Source organism: Electrophorus electricus, chromosome 11, assembly GCF_013358815.1.
Source record: "Electrophorus electricus isolate fEleEle1 chromosome 11, fEleEle1.pri, whole genome shotgun sequence".
NCBI lineage: Eukaryota > Metazoa > Chordata > Actinopteri > Gymnotiformes > Gymnotidae > Electrophorus > Electrophorus electricus.
In genome coordinates, this window is record NC_049545.1 from 11,493,374 (window position 1) to 11,517,909 (window position 24,536).

General features: G+C 37.3%; 1 protein-coding gene across 1 annotated transcript; it reads left to right on the plus strand.

The window, feature by feature from the left end:
• Nucleotides 1-704: 704 nt before the first annotated feature.
• adss2 (adenylosuccinate synthase 2) lies at nucleotides 705-18,052 on the plus strand. Its single transcript, XM_035531262.1, has 13 exons — nucleotides 705-950; nucleotides 10,467-10,569; nucleotides 11,179-11,247; nucleotides 11,439-11,489; nucleotides 12,151-12,217; nucleotides 12,474-12,581; nucleotides 13,137-13,218; nucleotides 14,165-14,291; nucleotides 15,185-15,339; nucleotides 15,952-16,076; nucleotides 16,440-16,537; nucleotides 16,805-16,954; nucleotides 17,111-18,052. Exons 1-13 carry the CDS (start codon nucleotides 753-755, stop codon nucleotides 17,161-17,163), a joined length of 1,386 nt encoding a protein of 461 aa, XP_035387155.1. The 5' UTR covers nucleotides 705-752; the 3' UTR covers nucleotides 17,164-18,052.
• Nucleotides 18,053-24,536: the final 6,484 nt, after the last annotated feature.

The following is a 24,536-nucleotide window of genomic DNA, read 5'->3' on the forward strand; positions in this document are numbered from 1 at the left end:
CCAAATATTTAGCAGCTTTTAGGCCTACCTTAAAGAAATTATTTATAATCAAATAACGAGTGGGCAGCGCATTTTGCAGAATTGAGTTTGGGATAAAAGGGACATGATCATCCTGTAATTTGTTTATATACTGTCATCATGTGGTCAACATTGTAAATTACAAGAGCTGGACCAAAGAATTGTACAAAGAAAGTTAGCTGGGATTGCAGAATGGTTGAAAATCAGTATTATCTATGCATTAACCATACTGTAGAGTTGAAATTTTCAATAAAATAATTATAAGAAAAATGAAATCACTTGTAATCACTGACCTGATTTAATACATTCATAATGTTTGGGTACAGTCATTGGAGCAGGTTCATGGTTAAATACATCTTCTGTTCTTGTGTGCTTATCAGATCCCACAAGCAGACTGAAAAATACGGCTAAGCGGGATCTGTCATATCTAGAGGAGAGATTATATGGATGGGGTAGTTTTAAATATACTGTTCTGGTCCTATCGAGAGTTAAAATGCAAATATGGAGTCAGCAATGAGTGAATGTTTTGACGCGTACAACATCCACACAAGTCTACTCACACTTTCGAAACATATTAACATGGGACTGCGAGGAGGTTGCGGTAGTGAGTGTTCTGGCAGTTCGCAGTGAATGTAGGGGGCCGTGCCTGTTACGCACTTGTGCCGTGCCTACTGTACCCAGTAAGGAGGCTTGCTGGAGAATCACTGAGAGCTACAGAGGACGAGAGTACTGTCATGTCAGATTACGGGAGTAGGAACGCTGCCGGCTCGCAGAATGGCAGATCTCACGGCGGTAACCGTACCGCACATGTGACCAGTCCGAGCGTTGGAAATAAGGTGACTGTGGTACTCGGAGCTCAGTGGGGCGACGAAGGCAAGGGGAAGGTTGTTGACTTGCTCGCCCAGGACGCTGACATTGTCTGCAGATGTCAGGTAGCTAATGTTTCTACTAAAGACTTGAATATGTGAAAACTGGTCGGTTCGCGCTTTACTCCAAGCGGACTAACGTTTACTTGCTGTTTTATGTAGTTAGCTAAAGAGATCTCTTAAGCGTTGATACCTACTAAATTGTGGTACTGGGAACATCGTTTCATTGGATATTTAATTGGCAACCTGGCTAGCTAATACTCTTTGTGTGCTAGTTAACCGTTAGCTAGCTGACTACCTATTTCTGTCGTATAGCTGCCAATCTGAAAGCGGAAATAGGAAAATCATTGGACGCATGCCATTTAACAAATTGCAGCTTCGTTGATTAAAGTCACCTTGAGTTTTGAAGTCGTTGTACAATGCAAGCACTAGCTGTACAGCCAGTTAAAAGCTTTTGTTTCTCCTTTGTCTTTAAATGAACTGTGCTAGCTTGCTAGGTAGCTAGCTGTTGGTATGTTTAAGCTAATGCCTGCAGTTTACTTGGAAGTTTGTAGCTAGTTGGATCCCCCCAGGGTGGGTGCACTAGGCCTTCCCTGCTAGCTCATTCTCCTCTAAAGAGTATTTTAGGCTACACGGATTTGCTTTTCCATTCAAAGAATGTACATTATGGTTTTAAAATATGTTTTTTTTTGTTTTTTTTTTAAACAATCATTTTTGTATGTCACGACAGTCCAAGATGTAAAACCATAGGCGCAACATTTCTGATTCTTGTGAAAAGTTTGAAGATATGTTCATATTATTTAATGCTGTACATTTACCTGAAAGGCTAGTATTCGGGTGTGTTGAGGAATCCTAATCTCTTGACTAACCTGTTCATAAATTACCACTGGGGGAAAAACCCTATACAAGACTGTTATTTCGTCATCTAACCTCTTTATTTCACTGGCTGCATGCTTCCGGTGTATGTATTATAAATACTCTATCTGTAAAACCATTTCTGTCATAGTTTTCTCTTTTCAGGAAGTATCAATGAAACATGTGCTATCATACTGACATATCTCTTGCTACATATTGAAAAGTCACTACTCACTTCTCACTCACAGACATAGTGATGCAAATTAAATTTAGCTCCGGTTGTTCAGCTGTGGCAAAGAGCGCTCTATTTTTTGCCAAGGCAGGTGAAACATGCAGTCAACACATGAGCTTAAGGAAAAGCTTCTGTGCTTTAGTGGTTTGGTATAATGGAATATCATGCATATTACTCATATATTACTAATCGCTGTAACTGTATTAAATGAATGTTTTTTGGGAGAAGTGTTTCTGCGCGATTGATTTCTGCATTATGATTGCAAATCAAAACAAAATGATTTATCGCAATGTGGTGTTTGATACAGATGTTTTGCAGTGTACCTTTAAGTGCTGTTCTGTGTCTTTAGATGATGACACACTGTTACTTGCTGGTTCCTAGATGTGTGTGGTTGAATTAGGCTACCACTACAAAGATCCATGCAGTTTGAATTCTGCATAGCCTAAGGATTTATTAAAGATGCATTTCTTGTAATTTTTTATAGTATATGCCTTGTTTACTGTGCGTATATGTGAGAACACAGACATTACCGTGCCTTAAAAAAAAAAAAAAGCTGCACCAGGAGCCTTTCTTGGATCTATTTCTGACAATCACAAACAGTGCTCAAAGACTGAGAGCTACACTTGTGCAGGCTCGGTTACCACAAGTCAAGATAGAGCTGCATAATATATTAATTGTTAGTCATTATTGCAACAGCAATATGTGCAGTACATGTAATGCAAATGTTTGAAATTTGCAAACAGCACTCTAACAAACACATTTTTGTGTGCTGTGAGCAGATGTCATTGACGAACCTATCAGTTTTTATGCATAGGCTAATGCCGTTTACTGACAGATAATGTTTGTCAGAGTATTTTTTTTGTGGTATCGGCCCCAAGAGTAAACATAAGTTAATGTAATTTGACAAGTTAATCAAATTTATCTTTACAGTTTGGAGCAGTTGCAAATCATTTGGTTCTATAGCGATAGCTGAGTAAGTCTGAGGTGTTCATAAAAGCTCAGAACAAAGAAACCATGGTATTTGTTGACTGTAGTAGATCTGTTTCTTTTAAAAAGTCTAGATTCTGAGTGTTCAGTGTTGCTATCCCAGTCAGGGTGCTTTAGCAGTACTCTGTGGGTCCTTCTGTTGTGGCCCACCTGTTGCCTTGCCCTGGGGATATAACAGATTCTACTTTACCCTAACAGCTTGGTCAGTACATTCTCAGTGTGTGTGTGTGTGTGTGTGTGTGTGTGTGTGTGTGTGTGTGTGTGTGTGTGTGTGTGTATATATATATATATATGTATATGTGTATGTATATATATATATGTATATATATGTGTATATGTGTGTGTGTGTGTGTGTGTGTGTGTGTGTGTATATATATATATATATATATATATATATATATATATATATATATATATATGTATATGTGTGTGTGTGTGTGTGTATGTGTATGTGTATATGTGTGTGTGTGTGTGTATATATATGTGTGTGTGTGTATATAATATATATATATATATATATATATATATATATATATATATATATATATATATATATATATATATATATATATATATATATATATATATAATTCATTCAGTATAGTCCCCACTTCTATCTCCAGCCACCCTTCTGCCACTCTCCTGCAGCTTGAGCTCACCTATTGGAGTAATTCAGCCATACATGTTCAAACCTGAAACGGACTAAGAAGAAGGCCACCCACAATGCTCTCTAGAGTGTTAGAAATGTAACAGTAAAAGACAATGTGAGACTCCGGCTTGACTGCGTTGTAGTTAATAGTTAACCACTAATAATGTGTTGTTAATGTTAGACAAACTTATTCCCAATTGCGACCTCTGACAAGTTAACTACCTTGATAACGATAAACATCCAGATGTTCCGCTTTGAACAACATAGTATACTGAATACAGCGTGCAGGAATTATATTGACAGTGACAGCGCATGAAGATATGTTCATTTTAAAAGAATAGCAGATGATACAATTTACAATTCCCCAATAAAATGATCTCAAAACAAGCAACCTCATATCCATGTAGTATGATATGTAATTAGCTGTTGTGCATGTCTTTTCAAAATGTGCTAACGCTTGATTTCTTGACCACAGATCATGCATATGACCACATGTGGGAGGCGTTTGCCAAAAGGTTTGGGGGTGCAGAATGGTAGATCTCATGGTGACAACAGTACTGCACAGGTGACCACATGTGGAAGAAAGGCTTTCTCCACGTGCCATATGCACTGGAATTGCTAAAGCTGTACTAACAGCTAATGAGGGCAACCTTTATCATGACATGCTTTCTTTGTGAACAACCCCAAAGTCATCTAAAGTTTTCTTTCAGAATTATCATAACAAATATAGCCATCCTCTAAGTCATACTGTTTTGAGTAATGTCTTGCTCTAACTTTCTTCATCAACATCCCCAAACGATAAAAATGACCTGTCAGCATAGGACATGAATAAAATAATTTCAAATTAATTTCAAAAGAGTGCTCTGCAAAGTGGCTGCTACAAATTAGAGCTTTATTACAAGCCAGGTATGATTTTTGCAAATAATCTGCACCCGTTTCTCTCTCTGATTTTTAGACACATTGGAAATACATTAATGCATGAAATACACATTTTTTTCCTTTTGCAACTGAAAATAGAACAAGTCACTGCCATTGTTTTGAAAGTAGTGTGAAACTTGACTTGCAAATCCGACATGGCACCTAGCTTCTCTGATACTCCTCGTTTCACAATAACAGTATGCTAATGATAAGGAGAGCCCATCCTGCAGTTTGACTAGATTGGTTCCTTAGGTTTGTGAGGTCAGTGGTACACTGCAGTTCCAAATCCAAAATGCTCAGCATGGTGTTGACTGCTTATTTCACTCATGATTCGTCTTCTAACATAAAAACAACACATGAACATGGTAACAAGATTGAAATCTTGGTTTTCATTGGCGGGAATCTTTAATAAGTGGAAGGCATGTTACCAAGTATTGGTTGGCAAATTTGGAACCATTTTGTAATTCTGAATGTGTGAAAGTTTTTTAAATACTGTGGTTTGTTCAGCCCTCAACTGACTGTGTCTGTCGCTGTATCGATAAAGAGAAACAATGGTGTTCTTTATTTACTAAGGCTAAGGCTTAGACTCATTATCTGAGCTATACTGAAAGACCCAATCTGGCATTTGAAGTGTTGGATACTTTGTTTGTTCCTTCTTTCTTTCTTTCTTTCTTTCTTTCTTTCTTTCTTTCTTTTGAGTTGACAAATATTCAGGGTACTTTCTCCAAATCACAGTGTACAAACAGTTTGTACTGAAACTATGCATTCATAAATGCAGAAACCGAAACTATGCATTCATAAATGCAGAAACCGAAACTATGCATTCATAAATCCAGAAACCGAAACTATGCATTCATAAGTGCAGAAACCGAAACTATGCATTCATAAGTGCAGAAACTAAAACTATGCATTCATAAGTGCAGAAACTGAAAGTATGCATTCATAAATGCAGTTGAGGGTTTAGACCAATGAGCATTGGATAGTTTAGGAAGGTGCAGGGCAGGGAGAATTCACAACTTTAAGCAAGTTCTGTCCATCTGAGTAGCTAGGAGTGATTTTCTTCATTTTTATATATGATGACTAATGTCTGAAAATATATACACACAAAACCTCAACCTTTTTTTAAAAATGAGCTTTCAAAATATTACTAAGTTATAAAACCTGTGGTTTCCCTTTTTAAAATGTACTGTTTATTTTTAAAAATGATATTTGTTTTCAAGGCTGTGCCAATTTTAATATTTTCCCTCTCTGAAGTAATATTATTAACTTCAAAGCAACATAAGTACTTAATGCAACCTTTCTTCTGCAAGTGGTGTACATAATATACATCTATATGCTCATCATAAAACCTTGTACTGTTCTGTGGATACCGTTGATTCTGGTTTGCAAGTTGCACTCAGTAACTATTAGTTAATTCAATAACTATGAGTTCATTCTTGGTACAGATAAAAATAAATTCATGTTATTTACCAGAGCCAAAATTATTCATTATGATGATCTCACCATTTAGGCCTGTATCAAAGTGGTATGCATATATAGTTGCAGAGTATATGTATTTTGCAATTTGCATCGATGAGAAGAGAACTTTTAAATATTATGTGATTAGGAAACAAATTGAGGAAAAATCAGAAAATAAAAAATAAGAAACATGCTTCCCTCGGCATTGTAGAAGTGTGGTTATTGAGGCAATGTACCTTTGGATTATGGTGATACTTGATGTTGGATTACAGTTAAGAATTATAATACTCATAATTGTGAGCGTTCTGTTAAGGTTGAGTGGCCTGCTTTCTCTGTAAGGCATGATGGACACTGGATTTTATTTATTTTACTCACTACATTTCATCTTACTTCAAACCTGTCCTTGTTTTAGTTGATGCATTTGTTTGAAATGTATATATGAATTTATTTTTAAGGTTTTATTTTACTGATTTTGTGTATTTCTTATTCTATTTGATAACTTTACCCAAATTTCTTTGTGTTACTGTCTTATCTAAAGACTTTTATAATATAGTTGAATGAATTCCGACAGTTTTTTTAATCTATTGTCAGCCATATTTACGCCATGAATTAGTTGTTATAGACAGCTCATTACTTTCTATTCCAGTGAAGTTCCAGTCATACTTGCAATTTAGCTGGACTATATAACTTCAATTCACACAAAGTCAGTATTCAAGCGGATTGGTTTTATTAAGGCACAGAGCCAAAGAGCCGGTGGAACAGCGCTGGCCAATGGAACGCAGCACTCAGCAGCTGTTTACTTGCTGTGATAAATATCAGTGTTGTTGTACAGTAGCCAGTTCTAGTTCTACATGTTTAAAACATTTCAGAAAGGTCCTCCACCTCCAAGATAAAGTGACATTTAAAGTAGGAGACGTAAGAAAAATGTGTTGAATTTGTTTGCATTTATTTATTCAAACTCTTCCGTTGTGTTTATTATGAATAAGCAGCCTATGATTATCAATAAAATTTAAATGACCTGATGTCTGCGAGCTGTATTAGCACAGGGAAAAATAATTTATTTGTAAATAGAGCATGTCAAATATTGGATGTCATTTATTGGTTTGTGGAACTGCAGGTGGGAGCAGGCCAAAACATACGTGGTGGGAGCAAGACAAATGTTGGCGATTTTTGACAGGAGTGGACCTGTGCAGACCTCTAAGGCATGGCAACAGATATGATGGCATAATGTGTTGTGATCGGAAATTAGCAAGATGGCTTTTGTTTAAAAAAAAGAAAAGAAAAAAAAAAAGAAAGAAAAATAAGGAAGAAACCTGAAATGCCACCAGCTGGTTAATACTGGATTATGTAGCAATGATGCACGCAGTGAGGCTATATGGACGTGCTCTAGCCTATCATACCATAGTTCATACCATAGTGAAGTATGCTGGCATGCTCTGAAATTGTACATCAATAGAGCTCCCTGATGCTGTAAAGTATTATTTCTTTAAAGTGAGTCCCCATGGGACTCACCAGATTGACCACATTTTTGCTGTATCCAACCTCCCAGATTGGGGTAAACCCTAATACAGGTTTTTCTAGCTATGAAAAATGTGGTGTGTGAGTCCCAAGGAATAAACTGAGAAAAAAATGCTCTAATGCTCTAAACTTAAATAAAATAATTATTGTTTTGGATTTTGAAAATATTATTATATAGAGTGTATAGTGCCATGATTTTAGGTCAAATGCCTCATATAGGCAAGAAACTTAGGAATGTAGAAACCAATTTATTTGACATGCTCTTCCAGTAGTTTGAGGTGGGTTTTATAGAGACTAGTGCAGATGATAATTTGGCAAACCTGCCACCTATCCCACTGTAGGCGTGGGCCTTTATTCTCTACTAGGACCCATGTTGCTTCAGATCAGTCATAGGAGGCTACTTTTAGCCTGTGAGGTTTGCAATATAAAAGTCATCCAACACAGCCTGATGTCTAGTGACATGTGACTGGACAATATAATTATTATATGGGTTATAAGTGGGAATTATGAATAAGTGAGTTTTTTGTTTTTAACTGTTTTTAATTGCTTTCTTACCTCTTGATTTGTGTTCACAAACTGTAAAATTAATTTGACTTTTATTAAACAAAGCAGATCAATTTAATATCTCATTTGAGCCAAGATATCTCTTTTAATAGCCAAAACCTTGTTTATGATTTGTAAAACAAGGTACAGTTTAATTCCTTTGTCTTTGCACTTTTAATATACCACAGCATATGTGCCTTCTATTGGTAATATAGTTCTTGTTGGGTCCTGCCAAGAAATATGTTTGTTTTTTAAATGATCCTTAATTAAAAATGATTATGATTTTCTTCATTACTTATTTTAATGTTCCCTAATACAAGAGCAAATTCTGAATGCAAAGAGAGAGTTCTTAAAACTCTTAAAATGCATGGCAGTTCTGCCAGTTCTCTTAATTTCTATGTAAGAAACAATGTATCAAGCATGCCTTTAGGAGCTGAGTGGTGCTTTATCACTAAGGCAGGATGTCTCTCTTAGCTGATGGGTCATTTGTGCATTTCAGCTTCCGAACCCATCACTTCAAACTATGGTAATATGGAATGCTCTGGTAGCTTCTTCTCAGGTCTTACCTTTGCTGCTGTTTTACATTCAAAGCTTCATCCGCCTCATACTTTAAAGCTTTATACTCCATTTGCATTCCATAGTGTTTGGCCCCTTTAATTGCTGCCCACTTCTATATTTAGCCACTTCTGATATCCACTCTTTCCTTATGCGATGTGGCATTGCTTATATCTGATGTGTAGTGAGGTATTGTTTAAGCTTTAATCAACATAAGATGACTTTCTTTCATTATAAAGTTGTATAACTGATTCTAGAGATTAGTTATTTTTTAGGTGCTTCCATGTATTGAGAGCTGTTATGTAAAAGGTATCATGTGGCTCTTGTGGGTGCAATGCTTCAGGCATATTGTAAATGCAAATAAAAAGGAGAGTAATCTCATATTCCTGGGATTGACCGGGAATAGCTTGGCTCTTCTCCTTGCGAAGTAAAGCGGAAAAAAACACAAATTTGATTTACGCAAACTGATTTATTGGAAGTGCTTAGTAAGGAGCCCTCTCAGACCTTCCATGAAGTCAGTGCTGACGCACTGACACACGAGGACACTTGATATCTGTGCATGGGGACAGTTTGCATGCCAAATGTGTGTACATAATCTATGTTTACCCTACTCTTTAGGCACATAGTGTACTTATCCAATATATGAAAAGGAGGCCAGATATGGCCACCTTTCTAACTAACATGTTTGATTGTGGTTATGGATATGTAAGTACAGTAAACATTTGCATAATCAAGCAAGCACAGTGAAAAGGAAAGATGTGGGGAGATTGTGGGACTATGGCTCTTTATAATGAAGATTTAGCTGTTCTGTCCCAAAACACTAAAGTTTTACTTTTTTTTTTATTATTAGGTTGTCAATGTAATGCATTTGTATTCATAGAAATAACAGAGTAGTCCTTCATGGTCTCGCAAGTGTAGTGGTCTGTTTCTGTCTTTTACTGTGTCTGTATACTGTGACTGCTGTTTTACACTAGGCTAAAAGCTGAGGAGGAATTTCACCCTTAGCAAAGTGTTCATGCAGGTTTATAACTCTAGGTTGTGATGCAACATAGAAATCCTGCATTTCCAGCAGCAGAACACAAACTGCTTGCTACTCTACTCGGTATTCCTTCTTCCTACTTATTATTATTTGAGTACTGTTCTAGGGAACATCTGGATTATTAATATCTCAAACAATGTTCTTTATAGATCCAAAATGTCTGTGTTCTCTGTGTTCATTACCATGGAGTTGACAGTTTCCCTGTGCTATTGTCTTCCTATGCCATTACCAAGATGTTGCCACTATTTGCTAATTGAGAAAGATTGCTGTCATTCATTATTACACTTTGTGCATTAGTTAGATCAAGCTGTTAATCAGCAGAATTGTATCCAGAAAGGAACAGAGAGAAAACCAATTAATAATGAATGCCTGAAAACATCGTTTGTCTTACAAAAAGCATTTGTCTTACAATGCTAGACACTTGGTGTACCAAACCAAGAAACACATTATTTGTGGATACTTTTTTACATTTTATTCCATTAGCCATTAACACGCGTACCAGAATTCACCAACAATGACCTATTTCAATTTGATAAAGTTCCTGAGCTTTAACTTAAAACTTAAGTAAAATATATAAGGGATTTTATTTGCCAAAAATACTGAAATAATATACATTGTATTGATGACACTGGATTTACTATGTAAAGACACAAGATTTATTTAGACACTTGCTATGTAAATTATTATTTTATTTTATAACATGTTAAGGCAGGTAAGGAGGAGTTCTATGGGAACTGTGTTATTTACGGATTCTCAGAAAAATATGGGTGTTGTCTGAAGAAAACCTGTTTTATTAATCATTCTGTTATTTGGATTCTGTTTCTGTAGGGTGGCAACAATGCAGGACACACGGTTGTGGTTGACTCTGTGGAGTATGACTTTCATCTGTTACCTAGTGGCATTATCAACCCCAAGGTCACCGCTTTTATTGGTGAGCATGTACGCTTCAGTAAAAATGAGGGGATCCTTTACTGCGTTACACTCTGCCATTATCATTCAGCGCACTTTACTGTGTAAACTGTATTTGTGTTATTCCCTCACTCTTATTTCAGCTCTATACCTTAAGGCAGACTGTGTGATTCATCTGCAGGGACTTATTTTAATAATGGTTATCTGATTTATGTGTCTGCAACTGCTGTATTTGCAAAGAAGTAATAATGTAATGTACATGGTCTACTTTCCTATATATAGACATGCATTTTTATCACACTAATGCATGCAGTTGAATTCCGAGAACTCTTAGCAGTCCTCTGTGAGCAGAAGGCCCATGAGAGAGCACAGATGTAAACATATCTGCAGGACCTTCCGCTCAGTCCGAGCCTCCTGATAAACAAACATTATGGTTGAGATAATGATGATCACTATTACCACAGTACTGTTTTCCTTATGGGCAGGTTAACATTTATGTCTGAGTAGCTATCTTTCTATCTAACTTGTCATATGTAGTGGTCAAGAGAGGATTTTTTTTCTCTTGTGGTCCTGTGATCAATTGTGCCTGGAATAATGAGTCACTTACGTACACTTTTGACTTTCACCATAGGTAATGGAGTAGTCATTCACCTCCCTGGCCTCTTTGAGGAGGCCGAGAAGAATGTACGGAAGGGAAAAGGTGTGTGCGTGTGTGTGTGTGTGTGTGCGTGTGCGTGCGTGCGTGCGCGCGTGTGTGTGTGCGCGTGCGTGCGTGCGTGTGCGTGTGTGCGTTTGTCTGAGGCGTGGGTCTATGTCTGTTCTCAGCAGCCTGTCTCTGTGGAGCTGTGCGTTTGAGAATGCTAACAGAAGAGTTGTGGTATGTGCTTTTAGGTCTGGAGGGCTGGGAAAACAGGCTTGTCATCTCCGACCGCGCCCACATTGGTAAGCTGCCACGTCCCTGTTTGCTCATAGGCAGCACAACACAGATCCTTGTTTGTTTAAATGTCACCCTGTGACATTCATATGCCTGATACCGTGTACTGTATATGACCTGTGCTTCGCTTGGTCATGTCTGTCAGTTCCATGTGGCTAGCATAAATGGGGAAGTCTTGTTCGGTATCAAAGAGCCATTTCAATATGTTTAGAGGATTTGTTCAATGAAGTATTCTCAATTTGTGTAATCTGTCTTTTAATGTGTGACTCCTTTGTTTTAGATTGCATCTCAATCAAGATGTAATAGATTGTCTGTAATTCTGAGCTGGAGCTTCTCTAAACCTATTCTGATCTCCTTTCTTATATTACCTACACCTGAACAGTGACCTTGCTAACACTATAATTATGCTTGAGTAATGCAGATTTTATATGCAGGTACAAGTTCAAATTTATTATGTTGTCTTCACTTTAATGATTTCAAACCAGTTCCCAGAGGAGATTAGTGTAGTGAATGGCACAATAGAATAAAGATCTCTGTCAAATCCAAGCCAATTGTTGTAACAGTTGCTTTAGTAACGTCTGTGAGCATGTTGTGTTTAGACTGCAGAGATCTTGTCTGTTGTGTGCAGTATTGCACTGTGTCACCGCCGTGTCCCCACTCTGTCCACAGTGTTTGATTTCCATCAAGCTGTAGATGGAGTTCAGGAGCAGGAGAGACAGCAACAAGCTGGCAAAAAGTAAACACCCAGGGATGGAGAGAGAGACGCGCACACACACACACACACACACACACACACACACACACACACACACACACACACACACACACATATACATACACACACATGCTCAGAGCAGGTGTGACTACCTGCTGGATGGATTGGGTACAAGAGAAAATGTCTCTTCTTTATGCTTTTAAGGTCAAACACATGCTTATCCAGTGAGAATTTGTGTTTTGTTGATGCTTGGGTTCACCTCTTTCTCCCCTTCCAGTTTAGGAACAACGAAAAAGGGCATTGGCCCAGTGTATTCAGCCAAGGCGGCCAGGAGTGGTCTGCGAATATGTGACCTTCTGTCTGACTTTCAACAGTTTTCGGAAAGGTGAGGGTTTGTCCTAACCATTTACTCTTTTACTCCTTCAGATTCTGTTCAAAACTTGATACCCAAGGGCCATAAATATGTACAAACTAAATCTCTTTAGAGTTTTTAACAACTGTCATACTGGTTGATCTGTCATTCCATGGTTGTTTGTTATTGTAGTGTTATTCTAACTGGTTGCCCATCTAATTGTTAGCACTACTTAAGGCAATATAGCTTTAAAGGAACAGTTCAGGGATGGTTTCCAACCCATCTCAAATGTAGTAGTTTGAATAATACTATTTGTTGTTTGTAAGTTTGTTAGCATAATAATTGTTTGCTACATTAGTCTTGTAGTTCTAGTGAAAACTAGGGCAAAAAAATTGATGAGCCATGCATGTCTTGCCTATTGATTACACTTAAGGTAACTAAAGTTGTTGTGTACATTTCAGCCATTTCTTTAAGACCATTAATGAAAATTAGACTCTTGTCATGTCATAGTAGTCTGTAATCAGATGTCCCATTCCATTTTATTATCTGTGCATTGATTTATTTTCCATTTTTTGTTGTCTCTCATAGATATAAAAACTTGGCCTGGCAGTACAAGTCTATGTACCCATCACTGGAGATAGACATTGATGGGGAGTTGGAGAAACTCAAGGTGAGCTGCCTAATCGCAGGGATCCAGCTGAGCTCAGCCTTGTTCATGTATGCAATCAAACCATAGTTCTTAGTTTTGTAATATGCTCTGGGTATAATGGGTCTTCCATCAGTGACTGCCTGTGAAACACAGTAAAAGTCACCTATGCAATAACAGCATAAATGTGAAGAAATAACAAAAAAACAGTATGAATATTTCTTTCTCTCACTGAGCATTTTTGAGGTGCATCACTTATTCTCTTTAGAGTGCGTATAATTTGTTTAATTGTTATTGTATTGGCCATTGCAGTACTGATATCGCAAATGAGTACTCTATTAGATCAGTTATTTTTTATTGCTTGCTTTGAGCATCTTGACCACTCCACATGCATGTTCTGAGGGTGTCTGGATTAATAACAGCATTTACATGATCCAACAAATGTGGTCTTCAACCACATTCCACCAACAGTTCATCATTATTTTTAATGTATTGTTAGGCATACCGCACCTGCACTATATACCAATATAATTGAAAATTGATGAAATCATGCAGCCCAAACATACATCATAATTCCTAATACTTGCCCAAACCTATTGGACACAAGTAGCAGAATAACCTACATATGTAGTTAGTTACGTTACTTAAGCCTAATTTTAGAGTGTAATGTAATTGCAGTGCACTAATGCAACATGCATTTGTAAGATGTGAAATAACCAAGTCTGTCTCAACTGTCCTTGCCATGTGTGAGCTTGGGCCTGCACTCTGTCACACTCTCACATTCACACATTCACACCCTGGCGTATATGCCATTTACAGTTTGTGGCTTCTCTCAGTTCATAAGCTCGACACTGGGGTTTACTGGGTGTAAGTGCAAGCAAATTGATGTTGAAAGAGTGATCTCAAGGGGCAGCGTTTGCATACTGTTGCCCATGTGTGAGTAGTGAGAGTAGTGTGCTGTTTCTGTCAGGCGTACGTGGAGAGAATAAAGCCTATGGTGAGGGATGGCGTGTTCTTCATGTATGAGGCTCTGCATGGGTCTCCTAAAAAGATCCTGGTGGAAGGTGCCAATGCTGCCCTGCTGGACATTGACTTTGGTGAGTCACCTAGACTGTCACTACAGCTCAACTCTGTAACAACCTTTGAAGGACAAGAACAGTGACGTTACAGTCCTGACCTTGTTCAAATGAATCATATTAACCAAGTGATTCCTTTTTGAAAGCTAGCTGACAAGTCATCTCTCTTTTAGCTGGTGAGTTTCATCAAAAATCAAAGTTTAGATGTGAGTGATGCACCTGAAGTATCATACAACTTAGACACACACACACGCACGCACGCACACTTTATATGCCTTCAATAGTGGTCACCTCCACCATGTGTATGTTTATCCACAGCACAGGTTGCTATGATATAAATGGGGCCGCAGCCTCCAAATGGATTAAAGGGCTTAGGAAAGTTTTAAGCATTATAATTGAGCAAGCAAGTATAGTCAAAATCCAGGGTTGCTAGGTGATTTGACACTTTGCAGAACTTGGAGGCCCTTAAAGTCTGTTTGGCAAAGTCTATAACTACTTAGCCATGACATTCACACAAAAGCGGTTTGTGTAAAGAGACAGTTTGTAGAGAGCATATTGTATTGAAAAACAATCTGTGCTATAACTGATGCATCATTAGTAAGGCACTTGTTATCTGATCTATTTGACATCAAAGGAAATCTTGTGGACAAGTGTTCTTGAATAGTATGTAGATGTTCACATTATAGTCTTCAAATTGTATCTGATTTTTTAAAAATAACAATGGTTTTGTGTCCTTGAGGTAATAACATTTGTACATCTTTGACATTTTACTCACAAGTTTTGAAACGCAATGCGGAGCAGTTGAGTTAACAGACACTGGTTGGGTTAGCTCCTGATTGTTGTCCTGTCACCTGGCCTGAAAGCGTCCCCAGCATGACAGACGCCACAGCCCTGATGCCGTTCTGTAATTTCAGGAACGTACCCATTTGTAACCTCGTCCAACTGCACCGTGGGTGGGGTATGCACGGGTCTGGGCATGCCTCCCCACAACGTGGGAGAGGTGTATGGTGTCGTCAAGGCCTACACGACGCGAGTGGGCATCGGGGCCTTCCCCTCGGAACAGAGCAACGTGAGGACATGCTTTTGTGCGCCATTCGGTCAGGCATATATCAATCACTGGTGTGAACAGCACATCTGACCACTTGTAGACATTGATGTGGGCATGTAGTGGTAGGGGGAGATGGTGGGTAAATATGGCAGAAGTTCAAAGAAAGGAAACTACCAGTCACACGGCTACAGCAGACTGACGGTCATGGGTAGTGTGCAGTTACAGTGTCTCTCTTTGAGAGAGCGCTGTCTGCATTGCATACAGACGCTGATGTCAACGACACAGGTCAATCTGAAATTAATCAAACCCCGCTTCGTGTCTACCAAATCTACCGTGATCTTCATCCAGCTGTGACCGTGTGCATTTTGAGCTTATCCGTACCATTTTGTTATTGGGTATGGCCTTCCCCAAGACTCTCAAGTCTTTACATTGCATAACATATACAGTCAGTTCTTATTTTAAGAATATTCCTTTGGTATGTAAACCAGCCTCTTATTTTATGTATTTTACTGTCTTCTAAGTGCTTGACATCTCCATCTAGTGGAGGATAGTGTGATTTTGAGAATATGACAATTTTCTTACATTAATTGTGAGGAAGTCAGAGTTTGTTTTACTGTATGCCTGCCTTTTAAGGAAATTGGGGAGCTGCTTCAGACAAGAGGGAAGGAGGTGGGTGTGACCACTGGCCGCAAGAGGAGATGTGGTTGGCTGGATCTGGTGCTTGTCAGATATGCCCACATGATTAATGGCTTCACAGCGTGAGTCCCTGTCTCGTTCCATCTGTCAGTTTCAGTTCTGTGTTCATTGTTTTTCTTCTTCTCCTTATTGTGTTTGTTTTATGAAATGTTGCATCTCCAATTTGGCTGTACTTTTATAGTTTAACATGCATTTTATGTTACTATTAATAAATGTCACTGTTATTAAATAAAAAACTAAACTTTCAAATATAAATCAGCTGTTGCAAAACAATTTAATGCAAAATTTTACAAATTTCAGATCATCGTATAACTGGAAGATATATTCACCAGAGAGATTTTACAGGTTTTGTTGAAATGAAATTGAAGTTGTAGGAAGTGTTATGTGAAGTGCCTTTTTCTAACATGCATGTGTGTCCTCTTTAGCATAGCTTTAACCAAATTGGACATTTTGGACATCTTCCCTGAGATCAAAATTGGTGTGGCCTACAAGGTAGACAATGAATCCATACCACATTTCCCTGGTGAGCAGCCAAACTACATTTCACATAATGCTGTGTCCTGTTTTAAAATTACATGCTCTTAGAAGTTCACTTTTTTAATATACATATACACTGTTGGCTCTGTTGACTATTAAGAGTCCTCTGAGTACTCTTGAGGTGTCTTTTCTTTTTTATATATATATTATATATATATATATATATAATATATATATATAATCTCTCTCTCAAAAGACTTTGAAACCTTAAGAAAAAACTTCAAAGTCTTAAGGAGACTTTTTTTTTTGGCAGCCAATCAGGAGGTGTTGCACAGGGTTGAGGTGCAGTATGTGATCTTACCTGGCTGGAACAGTGACACCTCAGCTGCCAGAACCTTCGAAGAGCTTCCAGAAAATGCGCAGAAATATGTTCGCTTCATCGAAGAACACCTGGGGGTGCCTGGTAGGGGACTGGACTTCCTCTCATTTCAACTAGATTACCTTAATTGATCACCTGTTTCGCTGAAGATTTGGTGCTTGTGATTCATATACGTAACACATGATGTCTTCTAAGTTTGCAACTGCAGTCATTTATTAACTGTTCCCTCATCTGCTACAGTGAAATGGATTGGTGTTGGCAAGTCGCGAGAGTCAATGATCCAGCTGTTCTGAGTGGCCATGGTGCCCACCCCTGGCACAGTCCTCATTCGCCATGGTGACCTATCACATCGGGGGCTTACCAGTTCATGACCGCAGAACAGGATCCTGCTTCTCATATCTCCACTCACTACAGGCAGAAAAAAGGATCCTTTTTTCTTCACATGTGATCCTCTGTTCAGCTTTGATCTCATAACCTCTTATCTTTGGAGGTCATTGTGGGGACACCATAGTAGAATGTTCTTTGACCATTAGGGAAGAGACTCTTCAACCTCTCGCTAGCACCCAGTGGTCATTTCCATGAGTTGCTCTGTTTCACCTGTCCCTAGTGTACCGGTTTGTCTCGTTCTCCTGGTGCCGTGTTTACAGTCTGCTTTTAATCAAGCTTAGAACCTCCATTTTTATGTGCCATGATCTTCAGCCAGCTTTGTTTGGTTAATGCAGACCTCGACCTTTATTGTAAACCACAACTTTTTGTTTTCCTATTTTCATTAATTACTATCATTTTCACAAGCAAAATGTCTCAAGGAGCTAACACAGCTAACAGTATCATTTTTTTTAAACTATGGTTTTGACACTTTATCCAAATTCAGAAAATAAGCCATTTGAAATTTGTATTAATGTGCCGCTGGAACTTATTTCAGTTTCGCGGTTTAGTTCATGCTTTGGTAGTTCTGGTTCATCTGTTGGAGTGCAGTTCAAATGGGTACAACCAGTTTTGTTAACTTGCCCATCACATTGGTGATGCCTTCGCTGTCAGTCAACCTGTGTTACCACCCTATTACCTGTACCTTTCAAAGGCTCCAAATCTAGGTCCACAAAAGGGCGCAACATAAAAAAAACCCCACGAAGACGCACTCTGTATGGGATTTTCAGTGTTGTATTGTTGGTTTTCTGATTGTACGGAAACATATATATATATATATATATATATATATATATATATATATATATATATATATATATATATATATATTTTTTTTTTTTTATTTTTTTTTTTTTTTTTAATATATATATATATATATATTTATGACACAGCATAAACTAAACCTAAACAGGAGTGTTTCTTCAGGGTGGGCCCTACGCCAACACAACTAACAAAGCAAATCTACTAGAATGGATTCAATCATTCTTCCCTAAAACAAAATAAAATAAAATACAATCACTCTTCCCTCAACTCCTTATCACAAAAACAGAAATACAACAAAGCAAAAAAAAAACAAAACAAAACATAGCACCCACCCCTACGACTCCAAACAATGAAACAAACAATACTAAACATTTCAGGCATTTAATTATCAGAAAATTAACTCTCAGTGGTCCTTTTTGACACAGGCTGTAACAACTCTGCTAATAGAGAAGCATTTCATGTAACTACTCGAGGCCTTTTACATAAAGCCTTTATAACTCGAGTACATCTCAAAGGCTAAGAACGTAGCTGGACAGCAAGTAATAACGCATAAGGCCCTATTCTAAAGAACCTGGGGCAAAAAAGAAAGGAACAGTCAACTTCGACACAGCATCTCAAAAAGTGTCTACCACAGGCAGTAATTGTACCAACACAGAGCCTTGCAGAGCATCGTCTGCCATGGCATGTGAGGTGTCTACTGAACTAGACACCCTGCCCTAGATGTTCGCAACGCAGATCTTTAACAGGAGGTTGATTTTCCTTTTAGCCAATCAGGTCGTACGTTGCTGTGACGATGTCATCTCGACAGCTCACTGGGCCTTGGTACGAACTCGTGTGTATAACCTGAAAAACCACAGCACGAAGAACAAGTAAAAAGAAAAGACCCAAGAACGTAACAACCTGGTGTTGAATGAGCATTAAATCCAACATGGAACCAGTTTGTTTTTGGACTAGTATATATTTAGTTGTCACCTGAAGAAAAATATTCAATATGACTTTTTCATGGTGACTGGAAATTTGCATTGCAAATATTTAATATATAAATGATGTGGAAACAACTTGCTTGCCCATTTAATTAATATGGTCAGTGTAACTGGGAATGCACAGTTTTTATTAATAGACTTGTTCTAAGATGGAAGACAGCAATTAAGGTATTTTATTTATTTTTCATTTTATCATGTATACATTTACTCTAAAATGTGATATTTACACATCTGATGACAATGAAAGTTTATGATCTAAGAAAGATAGATAATTCTGAATATGTAGAGTCAGATTAAGAACCAAACTAAGCCTAGGCCTAGACTAAAAAGAATTTTTAGTGGTGATTCACTATTGGCACTACAAGTTAGTCCAAGACTAAACTTATTCCATGTCTGGGAAACCAGCCCATAGTGTTGCACATCTACAATCACACGCAAGCTTGTTAGTTAATCATCAGTTGTCAGGCCAGCTTGATGTATGACTTGAATGTATTTTAAAATGCTAAATAATACACTCAATTGCTTTGTTTCACTTTTATTCTCAGGATTCTCTGGTGATCATAACTGTATATATTTTATTTCTGGTATACTGTAGCTCATGGATGTCCAACCCCCATGCTGGAGATCTCCTGCAGAGATTCAATCCTAATCTAATGCACATGAGCTAGTTAATTCAGGCCCATAGTATCATCTGAGTTTTAAAGTCAGGCTGGATCTCTGCAGGACTGCAGATCTCCTGGACTGCAGTTGGGCATCCTTTTTGCGGATGGAAGGAAGGTGCAATGGCTGTGGTCTTACTGAATGTTAAGGAGATTTTAGTGAAAATCTGACAATCTCCACATTGAAAACTGTATGTAATTAACTTTTTTACTTTTGCCATGATGTAGCCTGACTCCATAGAAATTATGAATGTTTCAGATTTAAACCCCTCCAATTTTTTTTTTTCTTGAGTCGAGTTTGTGCATTGGTTACTTACTGAGAAACATGTGTTCAATGTATTCTTTAACCACTGTTGGTTATTGAAAGATTTGAACACTAGCAGTAGAAAATGCCTTTAAATAAAGATTGCCCTGTTAAGTACTGTAATAGAACACATGTGAGCATTCAGATACCAGCATGTGCAGTGAGCTTCTGAAAGATCAGAGACTGATTGACATTTTGGCCAGTGAAAGAATTTTGGGTAGCAATGCCCATGAAGCTGGTATATATAATACAATCATAATGCCTTATAATGTGGCATAAGCCATTTTAATGCTCAGAAATATACATTTATAACACCTTATAAAGATGATATATAAGCGCTTAAAGTGGTGTGTAGATGTATAGCATAGAGCATGTTATAAATACATTATAATGTATTATGTATATGGGATTGTATATGTTATTCAGATGAGATTTATATCAAGGCACTTTTTCTGTGGTTACCTTGTAATCGTAATGTACTGCATTTGGACCATATGTTTATGGGACTGAATTTTAATTGCTGCATTTTTGCTGCTTATCCCAGTAATAATGTAATAACTAGGACAGGGGGCATACTGTAGACTATCCCTTTAAACTAATTCTCATCACTCATTCAGAGTGACACATTTCTAGTATTCTTTTTACAGAATTAGAAATAACAGTTCCTATAGTAGCTTGTTCTGCCTCTTCTATAGCTCATGTAACACTTAGCAACTTGGACACTCCACACTGCCTGCATAGATGGAGAAAGTGTGCCTTTTGACAGACATTGGCTCCTAATGTCATGTGAAAGACCCATGAAAACTCATGCAATTTTGTGAACATGTGTGTTACATGACAGTAACAAGGGTGTATTTTGAAGTATACAATATTCAATTTAAACTTTAAAGGACATTGCCAAGGGCATTAATGTCACTTAATCTTTTTTTGTTGTTGTTGTCAAAAGTGCGCATGTCATCAAAGTCTTGATTTTTAAAAACGGCATTTGCTTAACCTTGCTCAATGTGAAAGGCCAGATAATTATGTACTTTTTAAATGTAGACATTTTTAAATGTATTATTTTTTGGTCTTCTGAATCAGAAATCCCCATTCTCGAATGCAGCTCAGTAGTTTGAAACTGTTTTAAGGAGTTGTTTTCTCCTCTATCCTTGGCTGCTAAAGAGATTTGCATTTTTGTATTGTTTAAAAATCATCTAATAAACAATCACATATTCTGGTCATTCAGCTGGTCAGAGATGGGCAGTCTCAACACACCACTTTGCTCAATTTTTAGTTTCTTCAAATTGATCACTTTTTTTTGCGCAGATGACTGCATGTTTGCACAACAATACAATGACCTCTGTTCTTTTTATTGAATTCTGTATTGTGTTGCTGCTGTTTGATCTTCAAGATATCTGTCTCTGTATAGTGGTGGTAAATATGCTTGGCTCTTGGAGATGGTGGCTTGTGCTGGAGTGTGCATGCTTTTTTTGGTGTGATTTGTACAATACAGATCTCCCTCTTTGTAGTTGAACCAATGTCAACATATTAGGCAAAAGCCAGGAAATTTCCAAAGTAATACCACAGTCAATAAATGTTTACGCAAGAAACAGTTTGGGTCTTTCCATGTGTAACCTTACAGAATTAACCTTTTAAATTAATAACAGAATTTACCTGCATTTGTATGAACTAACACCCCTTTATCATATCTAGTAGGGTTAATGGTTTTGTGTTAATTAATGTGTTCTGTTTTTAATCTAAGAGATTGACAGGAATAATCAGCAAAAATTTCCAGTTGGCTTCAGAGAGATGGTAACATCTTTGTGTTTTTTAATACCCACAGAAGACCCTTATTCAGAACCTTATTTAAAACAATTTAATCCTTTATTATCCAATCATAAACCTGTGATCAGCAACATTAATTTTGTGGTAGCAAAAATGCAGCAACAGGTGCTGGTAGAAACACAAACATCATTGAAACCAAATTACAAACCAAGAATTTGTGTGGACAACCTGCCTAGTTTTTTAAGACAAACATTTTTTTCTTGTAGCTTCTAAATAGCCTAAAATGGCTGGATGGACTACTACCATCAGGACGATTGGTCAGAGCTCTTGTGCCATTTTATCAGTGTTGGAAACAAACCATTCAATAATTTTATATTAAAAATATCTAAAGTTATCTTAGGGCTAGAAGGAACAAAAATACATGTTCTCTGATCAGGTAAGCCTACAGCAAAAGGTGAACCTCCCAAAAACAGCATTAGAACTGTAAGTATAATAGTAAAGTTGTTGATCTTTGTTATTTGTGACCACTAAATAGTAGATAGTGTTATATGACAGTTAAGAGGCTATGATACTTTTGGAAAGCTCACCCAATATGCCTGACATGACTGAAAAAGGTGGTCCAACATTTCTGTAAAGCATTTTCTGTTCATTCTTTGATTACGCTGCATTTCCCAAAAGAATGACGCAGTCAAGGGCTGGACAAAGTAAAGGAAACATCATAGACGGGGCTTTAGCTTTGAACTATAAGATAAACACATGGCAACATTGTTTTCAGCATTATCACAATGCAATTTCAAATGCAATTTAGCAATTTGTATCAGTGCCCAAATTGCAGATGTGTCAGTAACAAAATAGTTTTGTGGGAACTGTCTCATAAATAATGATGTGTTGAAGGAAGTTAGTGAAGCATCAAAAACAAGCTGTTTACAAGTCAAAGGTCAGCAAGAAGGGGACACGGTATTCTAACAGGACAACAGTCAACCCTAACAAAAACTGTGACCCAAACCCTCATCACAAAATGCATTTTGTGAATGTAACAAAGCTAGCGTCCATGCCACAGCAAACTTAAGAAGGATCAAACCTGACATCCGAGCAACTGATGAGCAATATGATTTGATGAGTCATAATTCACCCTTGTTTTTTTAAATCTTGAGGTGTTTATAGCTGGAGAACACCAAAGCATTCCTTCAGTTCACAGTGTTGGTTGCCATTTATTAAATGTGATTCATAGTACTACGGGCAACTGTCTTATGGCAGGCATTAACCCCATTTAGTTGTCTGCGCAGTTGTATGATGGCCAAAAATATCAATCAGACTAGGAGTAGCTATTTACAAAGGCAAAGTAGTCTTGTTTCTTACATCCTCTGTATTTTATATATTATGTGTGCGACATTGTCAGTATTTTGTTCTGAAACATGTTATGATTAATTGCAGTCTAAGGTTCCAAATTAAATTAAATTTTTAGAGACACTAACACACTGACTTTGTAAACAAATTCTTTGGAGATGCTGGGAGTAAATAAATATGTTTGCCACCAGAGGGGGACATTGACTTGGAAATGGAGAGTGAATCATTTTTTACATCACTGCTCTGTGTCGTGCTGGTTTATACATCTCCGATATCTGTGTGGTGCTGTTTCCTTCAAATTTGAAATACGGTGCTCTGTGTTTCAGACACTGATACAAATATTAGTGACATTTTTCACTTCCAATCATGAGTTATTTAATCCAGACACATTGCACTCACATAATAAACCTCTCAGTCCATTATGGACTTAGTCTGGATTCACAGGGCTGATTTTACAAAGACCATATAGGCATTAAGTGTTAATTTAGTGTTAGTTAATGATGGTGACCATTTTTAGGTGCAAAATATTTTCTTGTTTTTAAATACTCCACATAGTGGAGGGTGACATTCTTTGAGTTTGCAATATTTTGCTGCTAAATACAGACACACTATAATACAGATTTGCTGCTGTTCACCATAGTCTTATAAAAAGTAATGCAGTATTTTGTGTTGGTGTCAAAATACCTATTCTGCCAAGATATCACCATAAATTGATCTGCATGCACACGCTACACACTTGAAGTATTTGGACATGCGCACACACACACATATGAATTATTAAAAATAATAATCTTTATCTTTCTCATTCTTAATTTAAATATATTGAAGGTAAAGTTATTTCCAAGCCAGGCTAAATCCAATATTAATTTGATGCATCCCTGTTGTGTGGCTTGGCTCAGGGAGCAGATATAAATGTACACATACTGTATGTGAGAGGAGGTAGGAGGTGAGGAATATGGTGAGAATGATGAAAACCCGGCTTTTCTTCCTCATACTGTAGACACTGTAGTCGGAAGGTGTCAATTGCTCATTCAGTCATTAAATATTCATAACACGTTGATGGTAAGGTTTAGACCAGAAATGTTTATGGAATTTTACCTAATTATTAAGTTGTAATATGGAGCCTTGGTTATTTAGTGAATAGTGATCATTTCTGTCCATCTTTGATAATATTTAACACATGAGATTTTAATATACTCTCCATGTACATAATATTGCGATTTTTCAAATATAGGCAATATATGCAAAACATAAAATTTCTTGCATATAAATAAATTCACATGTCCAGTGTACATATTTGTTATTAATCTCTACTGATTTAATAGATTTCAGGTAATATATGTTTGTAACAGTGATTTTATGGAATGTCAAGTTTTTTAATGTACAGACTGTAGAATAATCAAATAACTTTGTCCATCCAG